The sequence below is a fragment of the Gasterosteus aculeatus genome, chromosome 14 (genome assembly GCF_964276395.1).
Source record: "Gasterosteus aculeatus chromosome 14, fGasAcu3.hap1.1, whole genome shotgun sequence".
Taxonomy (NCBI): domain Eukaryota; kingdom Metazoa; phylum Chordata; class Actinopteri; order Perciformes; family Gasterosteidae; genus Gasterosteus; species Gasterosteus aculeatus.
Window position 1 is genome coordinate 10,799,728 of NC_135702.1, and position 18,561 is coordinate 10,818,288.

At 41.1% G+C, this 18,561-nt stretch overlaps 1 protein-coding gene across 1 annotated transcript in view; it reads right to left on the bottom strand.

The window, feature by feature from the left end:
• grin3a (glutamate receptor, ionotropic, N-methyl-D-aspartate 3A) overlaps positions 1–7,502 on the bottom strand; it is a 31,426-nt gene extending 23,924 nt beyond the window's left edge. Inside the window, exon 1 of the mRNA XM_040198257.2 lies at positions 6,092–7,502. Within this exon, the coding sequence (XP_040054191.2) occupies positions 6,092–6,817 (726 nt within the window). The 5' untranslated portion in view covers positions 6,818–7,502. The remainder of the gene's footprint in view (positions 1–6,091) is intronic.
• Between the last annotated feature and the right edge of the window lie 11,059 nt (positions 7,503–18,561).

The following is an 18,561-nucleotide window of genomic DNA, read 5'->3' on the forward strand; positions in this document are numbered from 1 at the left end:
TTTCTGTAGTATTTTTAACAAAGATCATCCTGTTTCTAAAACGGATCCAATCGCTATAGTTTGTATCACTGGAGGATGAGTGCTTGCTTGCCCTGCTATTTTTGAAATGGGCTTTTTGACAGTATCGTTTTAAATTGCACTGCAGCTTTAGAAGAGAACACTATATCCTGTTCAAGGACGGTTACAGGCAGAATTACATCAAGTTATTTTTCATACTACAATGCAGCTGACTGTTTTCTACACTAAATAACCTTATGGATTTCCCGTAAACAAGCCTACAGTTGGATTTCTACTTACAATGATGTTGAGTCACCTTTGACAATTTCTGAATTAGCTGTAAATAGTTGACCCATGGTGAAAAGTCCGTTACATTCATAAATATTTGTTTTATGTCACAGGTAATGTTCCATTTGTGTAAGTTGGAAAGGACAACATTATTAGTGTGCTGCTCACGTCATTATCATTTTCTGAAACAGGAAGAAGTTTTCATTGTCACCTGCAACAAATCTACATGCAACAGTTGGTGTGATATCTTGCAAAATAATTATTATTCATTTTTTGAGTGTCCTCTCAGCCATATACAGCAACCTGCGCAAGTCCCTGCAGTGCAGAACTTGTTCAACCAAACTACTGTAAGTGCTGTAAATTGACAGGAGCTTACAGCATTTCACTGTTGCGTGCAGTTATATTCAGAATATTCACCGTCAGTTCAGTGAGTCACTATCAATAAACATTACGCCACCAGCTTTCTGCTGTGATGATGGCAAATTTGCATTAATTATTTTGAAGTGATCAGCTGTTGCTGAACCTGACTTGGACGGCACAGCTTCGGTAGTCCTCCCTCTGACCAAAGCCATGTGGACATTTTGGACTGAGACAGTCAAAGACACCAAAGCAAAAAATAATTAGTTAAATGAAGCTGACTAAATCAGGCACCCATTTTCATACCTCTTAAAAAAATGTTGAATGCTTGGGTTAAAATAATTATATATATAATAATATATAATATATGATATATCTATATAATGATATATAATATATCTATGGCATATATATATATATATTGTTGACTTTAATAACATATAACAAATATCTATGATTTGTAGGTAATTTGCTGCAGGCCAAAACCACCAAATGGGTCCGCTGGCTTCCTTACTGCCATTATTACCAGACCAGACCTACTGCACTCTACCCATAGAGTGCACTTACAGGATTATAGTGAGCCAGAAGATCAGAGCTGATACATCTCAAGGTTGACACAGTCACTCCTGTAATACTGGGCTGCCGGATCTGCTTCAGTGTACGTTGGCAAATACATTACCCAACATACCAACGACCTGAGTGATCAATATGTCACACACGCATAACTACACACCCTCAGCTTCTCCGGGTAATTGACTTTACAACTTTTCCACAAGCTTTGCACTAAAAGTCCATTGGGTTGTGTTATTGGTAAATTTCAATCATTCCATTAATCACATTACCCAAGGGGCATGCAAAAGAGATAATCAGTATGCGTCGTCTTATTGCATATACATGCAAGGATTATAGCTGCGACCAAAGCATCAAAAGGAGCAATACTGTATGTTTTATTTTGGTTTTAGAGTCCTTTTTCAGGGAATGTAATGGGAATGCAGTCCACAGAGCCTCCAATGCTGACCTCCTCTCATCCTCGAGGACGATTGGAGGATTGAATCCCAGCCGCGGCACTTCTGCACTGTGATCACCATATATCCGTAACCCTCTCTTTGTTCCTCATATAAATAAACATGCAGAAATTTGCCCAGAAGAGCGGCGGCTTGCTCTCTTACATAAATACGGAAATCTGCTGTATTTAACAAACTGTAAAATCCCAGCTCTGTTGTCTCTGCTCTGCCTTTCATCACTTTTCTCTTATATGTTTGTTACAAATATGTTTGGTCTGAAAACAGATTCAGAGAGGTTTCTCGTAGGGTTTTTTCAGGAGTAAATACAAAACTCTCCAGTCTTGAAAAAATGACAAAAAAATGTTTTTAGCTAAAAGCAATACCTCACAACTGTTTTTGTTCTACCTTTGTCAATACCCCACAGCTTCGAGCCCTCGCTCCATAGACCGACCCTTCATCCTTCTGGCCTCTTTTTGTCAGTTATTCATGAGGGAACACTAAAAAAGCTACCAACAAAGCCCCATCCTTCATCTCCACAGGTAGATTTTGAAGATATGATTACGCCAATGTCCTAATCAGCACAATCTACTAATGTGTTTACTGTAATTGAAACAACTCAATCTCAAGATCACTGTGTGTACCTGTGTGTAGGATTTATACTTTATTTTCTCAGTAAAAGTATGCACTCCAAAAAACATCTGAGTTTTTACTATTAACAGTCCGTCACCATCAGAGGTTAAACACTGTGATCGTGGAATAGGACTTACAGGCAGTAAGTCAGCGTCATAACACCGGGAGAGGCATGACCACAGGTGGGGGAAAACATTGAAATAAAATACTACAAGTTATACAAAATAGTTCAAATATGAGTTTTACAAAACCACATTGCCAGTTTCCAGCCTTATGACAACTTAAAACCCATCTTAGTGAATAGAGACCAGTCCGAATTATAAAATTGGCAGAAACCTGAGTAAAACTTTATGGAGTCCAGGTAAGAAGGTCCTCCTTTAGTGCAAGCAAGACTTGAGTCCAACTCCAATCCAACAACTTTCATCCACCAGCCCAACACTGTTACTGCTACTGTTCCCGACTGTTAATTGAAAGAAAACCTTCTGCCTTGAGATACTTAGAAATCTGCCTCCTGCAGCATTACAGTGCCTTGAGAGCAAAACGTGACGAACAGGCATGAGAAAACGTTAATTTTAGTGCCAGGCTGTGCATTCCTTTCATACTATTTGTGGCTCTCAGTAGCTCACATTTAAATGTTATTTGGTATAGTTGAAATTGACAAAGTGGACTTGGTGGCACTCAACACAAGATTTTGTGTTTAAATTTTGAAACAGTGGTACTGATTGTGACTTTGAAGAGGTTGTCCAAATTCCAATAAGATATTTACACTTTGTCTACTGTGTCCTAGTAATCAAAAATATTTTTTATGTGGTTTCTGGCCTGTTGAAACTGGCGCATCCAAGTACAGCACCACTTAATCCAGCTTTAATAATTACAGCTGTCTAATAATGTCTGCAAAATCGGAAAAGGTTTTTTTTTTTTTACATCAAATTTTGCAGATAGTTAAACCGTAGATATGACGTATACCTGCAAAACATCTTTTAATTATGTTGCACTCATTCCACCATATGTCACAATGTCTCTTTTCTGTGTCTGTGTGATTTCCAGCCCCCTCTGTTTTTTTCCAGCTGTCTGTCCTTAATGGTCTCCCATCCCTGTGTATGTACCTTGTGTCTTGCCTATTTATCGCTCTACTTCCTTGACAAGCTTTCAAGCCGTCTCACCTTGTGTGTGCCTGGTGGTAATTAAACCTTGCGGTTTGTGTTTTTGAGTGTGCCTTGGCAAGGGGATTTTTGGATACCTCGGCGTTATTCTGGATTGATCTTCTAACTGCTAACTATACACTTGGGAGTAAAAGACCGTTTCTGTTTGAGCACTGCATTTACATCCACTGTCTGGTTGTTTACCAACGTCAAAAACATTCCTATATCCTTGGACATACCTGCGACTTTACTTTTGATGCAAAGCGCACATGTTTTTACATAATTAAATGTAAATAATTAAGTTGTCACTGAAGAAGCTGTCTCTTCACATGAGCCTCGGGGTTGTGGGCCAGTATGAGAGACTGCTTGAAAACTAGGTCCTCCTATCGGAGACAACTGGTCTTTCCCAGGGAGTTTCTCAGTCCCTGATCTTTTTATACACTAAATTCTGAACCATTTCCTGCTTCCAAAGCCTCTCACAACCTTCTCCCGACCCACCTGGTCCCCTTCCCCTGAGCTGCATTTCATATTTTGGTCCATTAGGTCCAAATTCTCACTCAGCCTCATCATTTTGTCGCTTATGTGAGATAATGTGGCCAGGATTCTGCGTCAAGGGTTTTTAGAAACAGTGAACATTGGGGCGAAGCCCAAACGATGTCGCACAACAAACACTAATGAGATCCTTTTTTTAAGACAGTAAAATCTTTTTCACAATTTGAGAACTATTTTTCAGAGGAATTGGTGTCAGCCTTCAAATCGCACAACTCGAATGATCAGGAAGGGAGTTAAGCCATCTCTCATAAGATCACACATGGGTTCTGAACAATTGTGATTTTTTTTATTGCCAAGTCAAATTTTATAAAGTCATACATTTATTCATCATTTAAATAATCATTGCGTATCTACAAGATTGTCTGCTATAGGAATTCACTTCTATGAACCTGTTTGGACTTAAAACACCTGCTGCGAAAGCGTAATGACCCCCCCCAACTCACCACCAAACCATTAGTTTGACTGAAGGGTTCTGGCACACTTGCCACCTACTGGCCTAGAGTATTGTGTGTGTGTGTATATATATATATATATATATATATATATATATATATATATATATATATATATATATATATATATATTGCTCTTTGCCCCTTGCAGGATGGCAATTTGTGAGAACTAAAAAAAACACACAACTATCGATATGCAGTAACTTCCCCGTTGGCCCTATGTAATTAAATAGGTTTACAGTGTATACTCTAGTTAGATTAGATATATACCTTTGTGTTTGTGACTAACTGGTTTTTCTTGGGAGAGATTTCTAACTGCACCCACAAACAAACACCCTCATGTGAACATGGGCGAGCACGCACACACACACACACACACACACACACACACACACTCTGCAGGTGTCTATGCAGAATGCTTATTGATCAGCATCCCAGTGATGAATTTAGAGTGTTAATTTGGGCTAATTTTCTCTCACTCTCATTCCAGCTGCAAACTACACGGATAATCATCAGTATGGTTATTACGAATGGCAGCTTTATGGTTGATTTCCATCAAACATTCATCACACGCGCTTGAGGGGAAGATATTGCATATGGATAGTTGTGTGTTTTGTACCCTAGATCCATGAGGGAAGATCTCAAAATCTTTTGAGACAGTTGTTTTAAGTGGATGAGAGGTGAACTTTTGCAACTGCTATCAGCACTGCACATTGTCCAATAGCTTAACTTGCTATTCGTAGGATGCAGCCGCTGTATCTTTTGATTTATAACTTCTTAGAACAATGTTTTATTGCCTGCTGAATACAATGTTTGGTAAAACATAACTGTAGGTATATGAAGGTATTCATTAAGAGAGCATACGATTAAAGCTGTACTCACAGTAGAAGCACTGAAACTCCATCAACTAATCAGTGTGGGCCGTCTGACTGCCAGCAGATCACATCTCAACCAAATGCATGAATGTGTTCCTGATAATTGGATTCTGAAAGAGCTGTTTACCATTCATTTTTTGTATGGGAGGGAATCACTACAGAAGTGAGCTGGATGTTTGAGTTGCCATTTCAGATGGGATCTTATCCTACAATTTACTGAAGTGCTCCCTCTCCCTCCATCGTGATGAACCTCTGCTGATGGCAACGTGGTTGTTTTTGCATTCATTCCTCAGGACATGCTGCTGGGTGCGCAAAGCCTTCCATCATTCCCCCACTGGAAACCTTATGAAATAAGAGAGAATGCCACCCCCCTTTCCTAAAAAGGGAAACCCTTTGTTTTCCGTTGTTTTAAAAAATTGCAGCACCATGTACTGTGGGCCACTAAGAGAGCTGGAAATCAAGAAATGAGAGGAAAATAAAATGTCATGTCATTCATTCAAAAACAATATAGCCAACAGAAGGGGGGGTAAAGATTAACAGGAACAGGAGGAAATGTCTCACCCTTCATCTCTGTATGCGTATGTGGTCCACATAAATCCACATTTTAACACATTTTACTCACTACTACTTAAGTGAATCCAGTGCGTTGTGTTCATATGTGGTTGTGTGGTGGACGTCACTGACTTATCCCAGTCAATGCGCAACATCTGCAACACCCAAAGCAGCTGTTTGTTTTGCAGCGATCAACAGTTAACAACAATTCAGATGCAATGTAGGAATAACTTTTTTTTTACCTGGCTTTGGCGCGTAAACTCCCTCTGCACAACGCTGACCACCGGCACCTGAAGCGCAAGCGAGACGAACTCCAACTTCACGAACTCGTCCCGGTTTCGCGGAAAGGAGATCATGGCGGAAACCCCCTGCACGACCACGGTGTGACACACACTCTCAACGAAGGACAACGGGTCCTCGCCCTCGGGGCTGCCGGCGGACGAGCCGGAGAACGCGGGCAGCTCGCCGAGTCCGGACCCGACGGCCATGACGAGCTCCAATGACAAATTGAATGGCAGCAGTCCGGCCCGGTTGATCGCCTCCACGGCGAGGAGGATCGAGTCTCGGGGAGCGAACACCCGGTTCTCCCTGGAGGTGTTCTCCTCCCGCTGCCGTGCCTGACTCCTACTCCTGCTGGCTCCCCGCGGGTTATTGGCGGTGCCTCTAGTCCTCAGGCTTCCATATCCGGGCGCACCGGCACTTGTTTTGCGCTCTTTTTCCAACTCCATCCGATCGGTGTCCCACTCCTCAGAGCCGCCGCCGGTAGCGGAGAGCAACCGGGGCTGAACGTCCAGAGCGCCGACCCGAACCGTGTGGCCGATCCGTTTCAGTACTTGGCACGGCTGCGGGTGACAGTGAGCGCACGGTGGGGAAAAGACTAGAGCGCACAGCAGTAAGACGGAGACCCCGGTGCCTGCTCGAGCTGCCGGGCCATTCATCACCATCATCACCACCGTCTTCATCATCATCTGCACTCCACAGCTGCACCGGAATCCCCGTCCAACCACGGAATGGTGGAACACCAGGGCCGCTCCGTTGGTCCCCGTCCTGGCACCGTGCGTGTGTCCCTCGTGCGGCGCTCAGACCCGCCGCTGCAGCCCCGGCTCCGGCTCCAGCTGCGGCTCCAGCTCCAGCTGCGGCTCCGGCTCCGGCTCGCGGCAAAGTTGCGCGTTTCTCTCCGGACACAGACAACAGGCTGCTGAGGCGCAAGAAGAGGCACGAGCCGCGCACAAGCAAAGAATTATCCCCAAAAGTGCTTTTTTTCATCTCAAAGGATTTTCATCATTCTAGCTTGATTAATGAACTGGTTGCCGGATCAAATGGTAATATGTCCATATATTCCACGTGAATCAAAAGGCCAGAAGAAGAGATGTCGAAAAAAAAATGTTAGTGCGCATCAAACACATTCCCAAACAGCGCAATTCAACCCTGGAGACAGCGGATGGCTTGATGCCTTCCAAGGAAAATGATCCCATTATCGTCCAGAGCGCAGGAGTGACATTCACTCAGTTCCGGTATTCGAAACGGAAAAAAAAAGAAAAACATGTTTGGGATTTTTTCCTGCCCTTGTTTCATGTATCCCCAAACGCTTTACAGCGCGAGCTCTCGTCTGTACCAACACTCGTACGGGCGAGACCTCCGGCACGAGACCGCGGACTTGACTGCGCAAGTTCCACTGAGATTTAACCCCGTCCTCACTTTATCGCCCCCCCATTCCCCCCTGGCAGTGGGGCTTATGAACGAATGAATACATGCACGGGTAAATGGATGGATGGATGGATGAATAGACACGGCCAACACATGCAGCATGCTTACCGATCAATAACATGTTGTCCAGGTACTCATGTGTCCAGCACTAGTGAATGCAGGTGTTGCACGTTTGTCAGCAACCCCAGTCAGCCAATTACAAGGTTTTTGCAGTGTCAATCTCACGTGGCCAGTTAATCGCAGCAGACCAAATGCTACGCGTCACAGTTGGGTTTTAACCAAACCAAACCCAACTGTGACACTGAGCATGGAGCCTCAGGGAGGAAACCGTTGCATTTTAGGTCCATATCTATGTGTGCATGTGTCAAGGAAACACATTGTGCAACTCAAGGTTCATTTGTGAGATTTTATTGTAGATTTGGCACGCGCACACATGCTGAAACCAATTTTAAATGAAATCAGGCATCCACCTGCTATTAATATCATTATTTTATTTAATGATATCCAAGCACACCCATTTTAGATCATTAAGAGGTGTTGAGGGATTGAATGTTTAAATGATCTGCCTGTTGTTGCTGCACACAGGTCAGTGGTCACTATTGAACCAATCAGCAGCCTCTGTTTAAATAGGGACCCAGATTAATGATTGGTTAATGGTCTGATATAGATCAATGATTGGCTAATGGTCTGTTTGGAAATAAGAGGCAAGCTTACTAAGATGTTGGAAGATCAATGAACACATCGATCTGCTGCCGCGTGACCTCAAGAGATGGAGCTGGACGGTAAAAGGGAGAGAAACTGAAAAGGGAGAGAAACTGAAATGGGGGGATTTTGTCAGGGGTGAATAATTGGAAATGGAGAAGGTGGTGACCAGAGGGGAGGAGATAATGAAGAATAGGAGGAGAGAAGGATATGGAAATGGCTCTGGGGGAGGGGGGGGGGGGGGCAGGGGGGATGTTAAACCAAAGAAGCAACACAAGAGGCAGCTCTTTAAAGAATGTAACAAATACAAAAACAACAGGGGTGGACAAATACAATAAGAAAATTGCATTGAGTGAATTATTCAAGGTGAGATTTGAGAGTGAATCTTAGCCATCGCAGTTGTTGTTGCACCAAAAAAGCATTTTTTCTTCTTTTTATTAGACACTTTTCTGTGCATGAAATACAGGCAAGGCTCCATAGTGAGAGAGTTCATTCCAATTCAAGCTCCTAATGACAGTTTAATAACCTACAATTGAGCTGGAGGAAGCTCCCCACGGCCCATTCATAGGACTTGTATTTAAGGGGCAATAGTGCATTCAGAGAGGTGTACATTTTAGAGTTGGAGGTTTTTATTTCAGACTGTTCATGTTGTATAAAACTTCACATTTTAAACTAGATCAAATATTTACATTGAAAAGATTTATTTTGTGTGTTTCACGTGTCATGATGCTGCACTTGGCGATGACGACCGAACAAATAGGAAACTCACAATGAATAATCAGTTTAGTTAATCGCAATTGAGAATTATGACACATTCATTACTTCACCAACCTGGCACGCGTCTCCATTATGGTCTTCATTTTAACTTTGTATCACAGCTGGGATACAGACATTTAGCGATGGCTTGTGGTGAGAGTGCCTTGCACAAAGCTCCTTTCCTTTCTCCTTCAGTCATTTTCTAACCTTGGTTATCTTGCGTTTTGATATTTGCGTAGAAGAATCAACACATATCCGTAATGTCCATGAGGGAAAATACATGCCATTGCCTTGTTATGTAAAAACATTGGATCTGTGACTTAAAAAAGGTGCCCAATTGTCCACAAATAATTCCATCAATGTACACACCGTGACATGAATCTTGAATTAAATTGTTTCCTCATGACTGCTGTCAACGTTTTAACTTCTTTGATTTCCCTTGCCTGGCAGCGGTCTCTCTGTTAGTCTTCTTTCAATACCTTTATCTACTGTTTACCTGTCTTCTCCAGTACCCGCCAGCCCTCTTCCTGCATGCAAGCTTGTCTGATTTAACCCGTCAGTTCACCCCGCCTGCTTGGAACAAATATAATATTGCCCTCTCCGGTCTGAAAATCAGTTTGAACCCTTGTCTGATGGCACATAAATCCAAGTCCCCTCGTGCCTGATTTGCTGACTATTTCCCTCACCGATGTCTCTCCTCCTTCTCCGTCGGCATCATTGCGTAACCGTCTGCCTCCTTGCCTCCTTTCCTGTCCCCCTGCCCGTCTCTCAGTGGCTCTGCCTGCTCGATAGTGATGCAGCAGACTCCTCTGACCCTTACACCTGACAAACTCATTCCTCCATGGTTCAATTACCTCTCCAGTAGCAAGGAGAATGAACAAATGGAACCTGAAGGTTCACCGGCCCCCCCCCAAAAAAAAAGAAAAAAGGAGGAAAGAAAATCAAGGTTAGAGCAGCATGTAGACACACAGCTGATGTCACAGGTCTGAATGCACCAACACGGACACAAAGCCTTCAAGGCATACAGGTACATGGATTTACAAATACAAGCCATTTTTTTACTGCAAAGCAGGCATCTACAAAGAGAAAAATGTTTGCAACCAAAATGTTATTTATACACACAAATATTATTATTTGCTTTAACAAGCTTCATGCATTAAGGGACTAATATTATAATACTGCATCTTATATCATTTTTGACAATGCTGTATGATTAGTTCAGAGGTCCAGGTGGATATTTGCATTAACCAACAATCCATTTGGCAGTTTGTTTTATTCAAGTTTGTGTTGAAGCCTTGTCAAGCCAGTGTGAAGAAGTTTCTCATTTTAATTATTGAATCCCCCCATCTAGCTGCCGTCAGCATCTCAAGCTGTTGCTTGACTTTTAAAGTTTTTTTTTTCCACCTCATCAAATGTCAGTATTGAGGGGTTTTATTGTACAAGAATCTTCTCACAAATGTTTGCATGATACCCACAAACTTTATTTCTTTGCACTTCTCATTCCTCAAATGAATGGACCGTTAGAAAGGCAAACAAGGGTTTCTGTTGTTCAGTGGAAAAAAAAGAATAATTATGTATGTGAAGTGGAGTATACTAAGTAGAAATCAGACTTTTGTGATGCATTCAAATAAATCATTTGCAGATTTTGATTTACACCCGTTCTGATACAATTGTAAAAGAAAGAGAGAGAATTGAGTGATGCACTTGCAAATCTATTAGTCTACATTTTACAGCACTGGTCAAGCGTTCCAGCAAAATAAAAATAAAAACTTTAATACTCTTGCTTTTCCATATGTTTTAACAATTCATTTTAATGTAACATTGCAATTGAACCATGCTTTTTTTATTTATCCCCATGCAGCACCTCTAGTTGAATCCAAAGATTCTAAGGAACAAGCCCGTCATACAGAATGACAGGTTGGGATGATCCACTTTTGGAAATAACAGAATTTTGAGTGAGTGTTTGTTGGGGTCTTGTACTCCTATTTGTTTTAAGAAGATTGACAAGATGGCAGAGGGAATTTTAGAAATGGGGCTGGCGGACAGCAGCAGAGAGGGAACACACACGTGAGACATGCACAGATGCCACAGAACGAGCCAGAGTGAAAGGAGAACAGTCTGTTAAAGCTTATTGGGTTTTGCCCTAATCAGCATTGAACTTGTGCTTTACTCCAGAGCCTTGTTTTATCTCGGGCAGTCTCTGTCTGCCCCCTTTCGGACCATTACCTCAGATTACAAAACTCAAAAATCGGCAGAGGAGAACAATACTCTTGTTTTTATCCGACCCCGCAAAAAGGTCAGCGTGGAGCCGTGCAGGGCCGAGTCCTGCTGTGCCATCTCCTCTGCGTGGTCTTCCTTACATTTCCTCTTGCATCGACATTTTCCCTCTTTTTTTTTTTTGTGTCATTTTTGTTGCCAACTCAAATGAAAAACAAAAACAAGGAGCAAATACATGACAAAAACTTTGAAATGTTGCTAAAACACATTAAGAATAAAACACATGGGACTACAACAATTTCTGCAACAATGTTGCAGTGTAAATACATTACTTCTACTCTTCTGACTGTGCGAAGGCGTTGCACTGACATGGTGGATTGATTGTTTAATACGAGTCTTGGAACCTCCCTTGATGTATTTTATGGATGCGAGATAAGTTTGTCACGTACAGGATGGTGGGTTGCTATGTAGAGTCTGTTCAGCTTTGCTGCTTGTGAAAATGGCTCACATGTGGATGTTTGTATCTATAGGTGTGTGTGTACACTCTAGGTTTAATAAAAAAACAAGTTGGCCTTTTCACTTTCTAATGGCATTAGCAACAACACAATATCGAAATTAGGACTAGAATAGTTTTCTTTGGAGCTTCCCGTGACAGTTCCATATTTAGAGGCTTTTTTTGTTCTTCAGTTGCCTTCATGCAGTGGTTTCTCTGCCATATTATCAACTAGAAAATCATTTTTAGCGGATTCACGTGAAGCGTTGAAAATCTGCAGTCTCATCCGATGTGCCCCGTCATGATCCCCAGACTGTTAGGTAATTGCTTTTGCAAACATCAGCAACACGTAATCAATACCCCTAACTCATCTCAGCGAGACGCTAACTACACCAGCTACTGTGCATTTTTATTTATATGGCAGATGACACAGGCAAAGACAAGATAATGCTAATATTGACACAGAGGGGAAGCCATCATCCTTTTGATGCTGATCTCATGCTGACGTCACCCTCCATTAGAAAAGAAGCAAAACTTCTTATATGAGCAGACTGCTAATGTTAGCATTGGGACTCGTGTCATACTTTAGATGCCAAACATTATAATGCACTTCAACTAATCAGTACGGCAAGGAATCATGTGAGCCATGCCTGTCCGAGATGTTGTGCATTTGCCCATATAATTTACCATTTTGAAGATTGCATAAATACAGTGAAACCTTTTGAAAGTAGAATGAGTAGAAATTTATAGCACCACGACTTTATCACACACACACTGTTGATCCCTCAAAGACACAATAATGAAATAATGAAGTATTGGTAGACCAAGTAATGTCGGTACTTGAATGTTTATAAACTTTTGTATAAAGTGAGATGCAGAACGGGGAATCACCTTTATGGTAATCGGAAGGAGATAAACGTATCGTAATGAATTTTTGCAAAATGGGTGGATGGAGAAGAAAATGACGGTGGGGCCTAAAGGAGAATTGGTGAACCCCAGAGGTGATGTTGCCAGGCAAAGATGATGGATCGCCCGTCATTGCAGATGGTTGTACTGGAGAGATGGGAATTGAGCCAGCACAGAGCTCCGCCGGAAATGTCCAGGAATAGTACCTAGGTTATATGAGAGCAGAATTGGAAATATAATAAATTAATTCAACGTTTCAATTTACATTTGGTACAACTAAATTCATGTTGTCCTGACTGCTTTAATTCTATATATATATATATATATATATATATATATATATATATATATATATATAATGCATAGGTTTGTTCTTGTGTGTAAGTTAATAATTGAGTTGGGTATAGCATTATTTTTAGGGTGTGAAAGTTTAGAGTTGCCATTGGACAGGACGTACCATTCTTGATTCCATGAAAGAGCTTTGGGAAGGGGTTGGAAAGCAATGCTCCCGAGTCAGAGTTCTGACAGAAGTGAAGAAGGTCAGTACAGCAATGGTAGAGCGCAGAAGGGTCGCGCCGGTCTGAAGAGGAGCGTGACAATGAGCTGATGGGTTCGGGCACACAGTGGCCAGCAGCTCTTTGGGCGCAGGGCCGGATCGTGGCCTGGTGATACGAAGGTGTCGATCTACACAGCGAGAGGTTTTTAGAAAGGTTGGAGCTGACAGCGGCTGCAGCTCTCTGTGCTTCAGGAGGAGTAGAAAAGGCAAATCAATATTGCTCAAACATGGAGCTGTGCTAGGAAACCAGTACAGCTCTTTCATATTTGATGAAAGAATATAGACTCTTCGTGAACTCTCGTGTTTTTCTAATGATGATCTCACATATTTAGAAGATGCTGAAAATGTGTATCTTTTTGTAATGACTTTCCCATGTATGTTGACAGACGACCAAACACATTTAGTTACCGTGGTACACTGATTTATTTCGTCACACATACATCCACTATATACGATTTCCTCGCACCCCCCTGCTGGTGTGGAGTGTTCCTGCTATTCCCAATACATCACAACTCCTCCCCACTTACTCTATTCCCAGCGATATCAACTGCAGTAGCCCTAGAGCATCACATAGACCCCACAAACTTGACATGGTTTCCATTAAAACAATCCGTGATCCCAGTTTTTTTTTTCTGGGTTTTTTTTTTTTTCTATGGTGGGGGTCAGAGACACACCTGTCTCTGACCCCCACCATATCTCAACTAAGGATCGGGGGTAGACTGCCCCTCACCTTGAGTGTGACACGGGATTATTCTGCCCTTTGCTTGAGACAACACTCTCTAACTGAACCGATCATAATTCCTTCACCAGTTGATTAATAAGTCAGTCTATCTGGTGCTTTGCGGTTCCGGGTCGGGAATCTGCTTAGTGTCTGTTGGGGTGTTGGAGTGTCAGTGGGGGTGATGTCTGGCTGAGCTGATGGAGAACTGCTCTGTCCCTGCTATTCCCAATACATCACACTTTTCAGCTACCAAATAATGAAAATTCGGTCTGATTTAGGCACTTAATAAAACACTATTGTGATTGATGCCTTAAGTCATTCAACAAATATTATAAAAACAATAGAATTGATTTGATTGATTTTCTGGTTTAAAAAAAAAAAAAGGTACAATAGCAGGAGAAGTAAAACAGCCTGAAATCAAGATTTATGGTATAAAAAAATTGTATACAACTACAATAAAATGGTGATTGATACAATAATAAAGGATTTATATTTATAATTCTAAAATGTCACTACTTCCAGCCGCATGCTCATATGCATAGGTGTCAGAGCCATTGCATCCCACATATGTTGAGAGCAGCAGAGTGTTTATGTGCAAGACTTCCTTATTGTTTTCTGTAGATAAGAGAATGTTTATCCAGACAAACCATCTTCAACGCTAAGCACTATCCCATCAGATAAAACCAACACAGCTGTCTGAGTTTGTGGATCCATACCCAGAAATATTTAATTGGTCGGTACTCTAACTGAGGAAAACCACACCACTGGTCTTTTATACACACATTGGTTGCATTTAAGCAACACCACTAGACTCGATTCACATGGATCAAACATCAGTCTCTTTGACTCCTACAAGAAATTCTGCGGTTTCTCAAAAAAAAATATTATGCAATTCACAAAGCAGTTTTGAAGAAGACTTTTTTTGTATTGAACTGTAATTAATTGTAAAACCACAGCAAAGTCAAAAGGATTGGAGCTGTGTAGCATTCGTGGCCCTGAATCTGTGTATCCATCAACCCCCGAACAATAACTGATGTTCTTCATGCTTTTTCCCAAAACTTGCTAAAAACGTACACACTACGTTATAGAGAGCAACATTGCCTAAACCAAGGAAAGCAAAAGCTTATTTTTTATACCAAGGTCTAATTACTCGGAGTACATTTTTACAAAATATAGATGCAAACCCTGAGCTTGCACAGAGTTACACACAGACACAATCACACGTTGCCAAACACAATCAACAGATTTGTCAGGTTGGAGCTTTAAGCCACCTAACCCCACACTGTGTTATTGTTTTCGCCATCTAAGGCACCTGTATGAATGACTCTGAGCTCAAAATCCACTCGCTCAGGCAGAAGGTGAACAGAAAATAAATAGATTTTTTGTTTTTTGCTCCTGGAATCCAAACGATGGAGTAAACAACAGGATGGAGCTTTTGGGTGATAAGCTGCGTGTAAGCTGCAGAAGCTGCTAAATTACTTTATTCTAATGAGAAAAATGTGGGTGAGGCATGCCCCATAGAAATGATGCAAGACAAATCTCAGACAAAAACAGGTTCAAACTGTAAGTCGGAAGGTTAGAGTCAGATACATTATGGAGATGTGTCTGTGGGCATTTAAAATGAATATAAAATACTGTTGATATGCAAAACACAACGTTAAGATCTTTCGAGTTAAGTCAAGAGTCACTAATATCATGACATCAGATACTCATGGTATCGCTAATAATTATCTTTAAACTCATTGACATATTGTTTTGGATTAAAATACAACATAACATTTCTACTGTTTGTACTAAATTATACATTTATTGATGATAAAAAATATTTTTGTGCTGTAGTATTGAAAGTTGTGCTCTCAAACCTTTTGACTGCATGATGAAGACACAGAAGTAAGGCCATGGCATATATAAGTCTAAGGGAAAAACCTTATCAAATCAGTAATTGAACTATTTAACTGTGAAAACCTCTGTTCAACCTGCGAGGAAAGACGAGTGACATTGACAGTGAACCGAGCTGTTTAACTATCAGCAGGTTAGACAGATCAGGTTGAGCTGCTTTGCATAAACCTCTTATTACGCTGAAATATGCACTTTACTAAATTAAGATTTAAAAAAAACATACAGACGGTAGCAATCTGGTGACGGATGAACACACTGCCGGATGAATGATCCCTCGCTCTGTTCACAGCACAGTTAAAAAGGTCACAGTTCCTTAACAACAGTGAATACTAGAGCTGTCAATAGATAAAAAAAATGAAATCGAACATTTTGAAATTTATTAATCTCGATGAATAATGTTTTTTTTTTAATGAATGTTTGTTTTTCTTCTAATTTCTTCTTTAGACACTTGTTTAATTCTTAATGTTAAACACAAAACTACACACATTTGATCATCTTCGAGGCATGTTGAACTAGCGACTCTTCCTGATATGAGTTTGCTCTCAACTCAACCCACAATTTGACGGCTGTGTTTGAAGTGCCAACAATCTCCCCACATTTAGCCAGGACGTTTTAAAATCACAGCCTTTTAGGGACACAGTTGTGGTCCTCTGCAGACTGTGTGCCGCGCAGGGTAACGTTAGATGTTGAGATGGAACTAGCATAGCAGCTAGCTTAACATAGCAGTGCTTTGAGAGTTTGCCACTCACCCCCCTTCTGTTTGACACGTGGAGTGATTCCTCTGCACAGTTCTCTGCTGTATGTCGCGCCTCTGTTTTAGTTCCGATACAAAAAGCTCTCTCCATCTTGATGTGACTGCGGCTAGCCGCTGTTTCGATTCCGTGGTCAATTTTCGGTTTACTTCCGGTTCCGGCGGTAAACCAAGTAAACAAACGGCCGTTTAAAAAATGTTGTTGCATTAATCTAGGCCACATTAATCGCATAGATTAATGCATTTATGTTGACAGCCCTAATAAATACGCACATATTTCAGGATGTAAAATATCCCTGAAGGAACCTGCCATCAGAAACTCTTTCGCTTAATAGACTGTGGAGAGTTAGACAGCAGCCATAGAACAACCAATTTCCTTTTTACTCCATCTGTCGTTTATTTTTCCGACAACGAAGCTGTTGAATGCTTACTTTGGTCACGTGACTCTGTTAGGGATTTAAGCCAGAAGTGCACCCCTAGTCAGGGAATTATAGTACGTGTAATAATGTTTAGTGTTAGAATTGTAGTTTGTGTGATGTTAGATATTAGTTATTACATTAACATGTTAGATGAAGTGAATGCAATTTCAATCAAACACAATTCATAGTCATTTAAATCATATAAACACTGTACACATTAACATTCTGTCACAATGTGATGTTAAAACCTGGGGACGGATGCCAATTGCCGTTCTTTATGGATTTCTCCCAATTTTATCCCCAAAAAGGGTTTTTTGGGAGTTTTTTCTCCTGTCAGGTAATAAAATGAACAACTTCGTGTAAGGCAGCCGACTGAGGCAAATGTCTTGAGAATTGAACCACATGAACTGTTTTAGATCTTATGACGAAGTGTGATGAACGGTGATCATTAATGATGGGTTGTTGTAATGAAAGTGTACTAGTTATAAGATGAAGACTTAAACAATGTATGCTTTGTTAAATTCACTCATTGAGGCATAAAGCCACTTTATCTGCATTGAGTGCATTGGAGTGTGAGGGACAGCTAGGACAGAGAGGTTTCAGGTTACAGCTGCAGCTTCACACCTCAACGTGGAAGGGACAATGGAGGAGGTGACCCTTTGGAGAAGAGGCCAATGATATTCAAATGCACCAAGGAAGACACACCTCAAGAGGTTTCAAAGGGCCATGGCGGGGAAAAGACTGTTAGAACTTCTCCTGCAGCCGCGTTGATAAGTCACTTCAGACTTGCTCAGAGGATTCTCTATTTCGCGAAATATTCCACTGTTCGCTTAGTATTTCACTTTGTAATTGTAATCCCTATTACGTTGTTCAGTTATTAAATAACTTTTGATTTTTGAATTTAAACGAATTGACTCATTCGTGTCCTCGTTTCCGGCCGGGACGAGAACAAAGGATTGAGTCCTCCCTCGAGAGCTTCCGAAACCTTAACTCACATCTCCGAGCAGAGAATTTTGGATTGTCCTTGAGTGCACCAACAACATTTTATGCAGATCTCTAATCTCATTTTGAGCAATTATGTTATTTTTAAAGTGCACTGAAACACAAGAGTTTTACTTTAGAGGTAAGACCACTGGAGTAGTCCTTCAAACCAAATAAGAGATTGCCAACATCGATCTTGAGTACTCATTGCAGTCTGAAGTAAATAGCACCATGTCTATTACGATGTGGAGCGGACTTTTTGGCAGTTTTTTAACAGAAATCCTTGGGGGCACGGTAAATGTTAAAGAAGACAAAATAATACTCATTATTTATTCTACAGCGTGGCAAAAGCAATTGTTCTTGGGAAAGTATTAATGATTGACATTTTCCTCAGAGGTAATTTAATGTTCCAGGCGCATGAAATGAATGTCAAATGAAGATTTAAACACACACACACACACACACGAACAGTTCTGACTTGTAGGATCATGTGGTTATTTTGAACCAATTAAAGACTTAATACTTTACCAAGACCAATCAAATACAGTGCATCCGGAAAGTATTCACAGCGCTTCCCTTTTTCCATATTTTGTTATGTTACAGC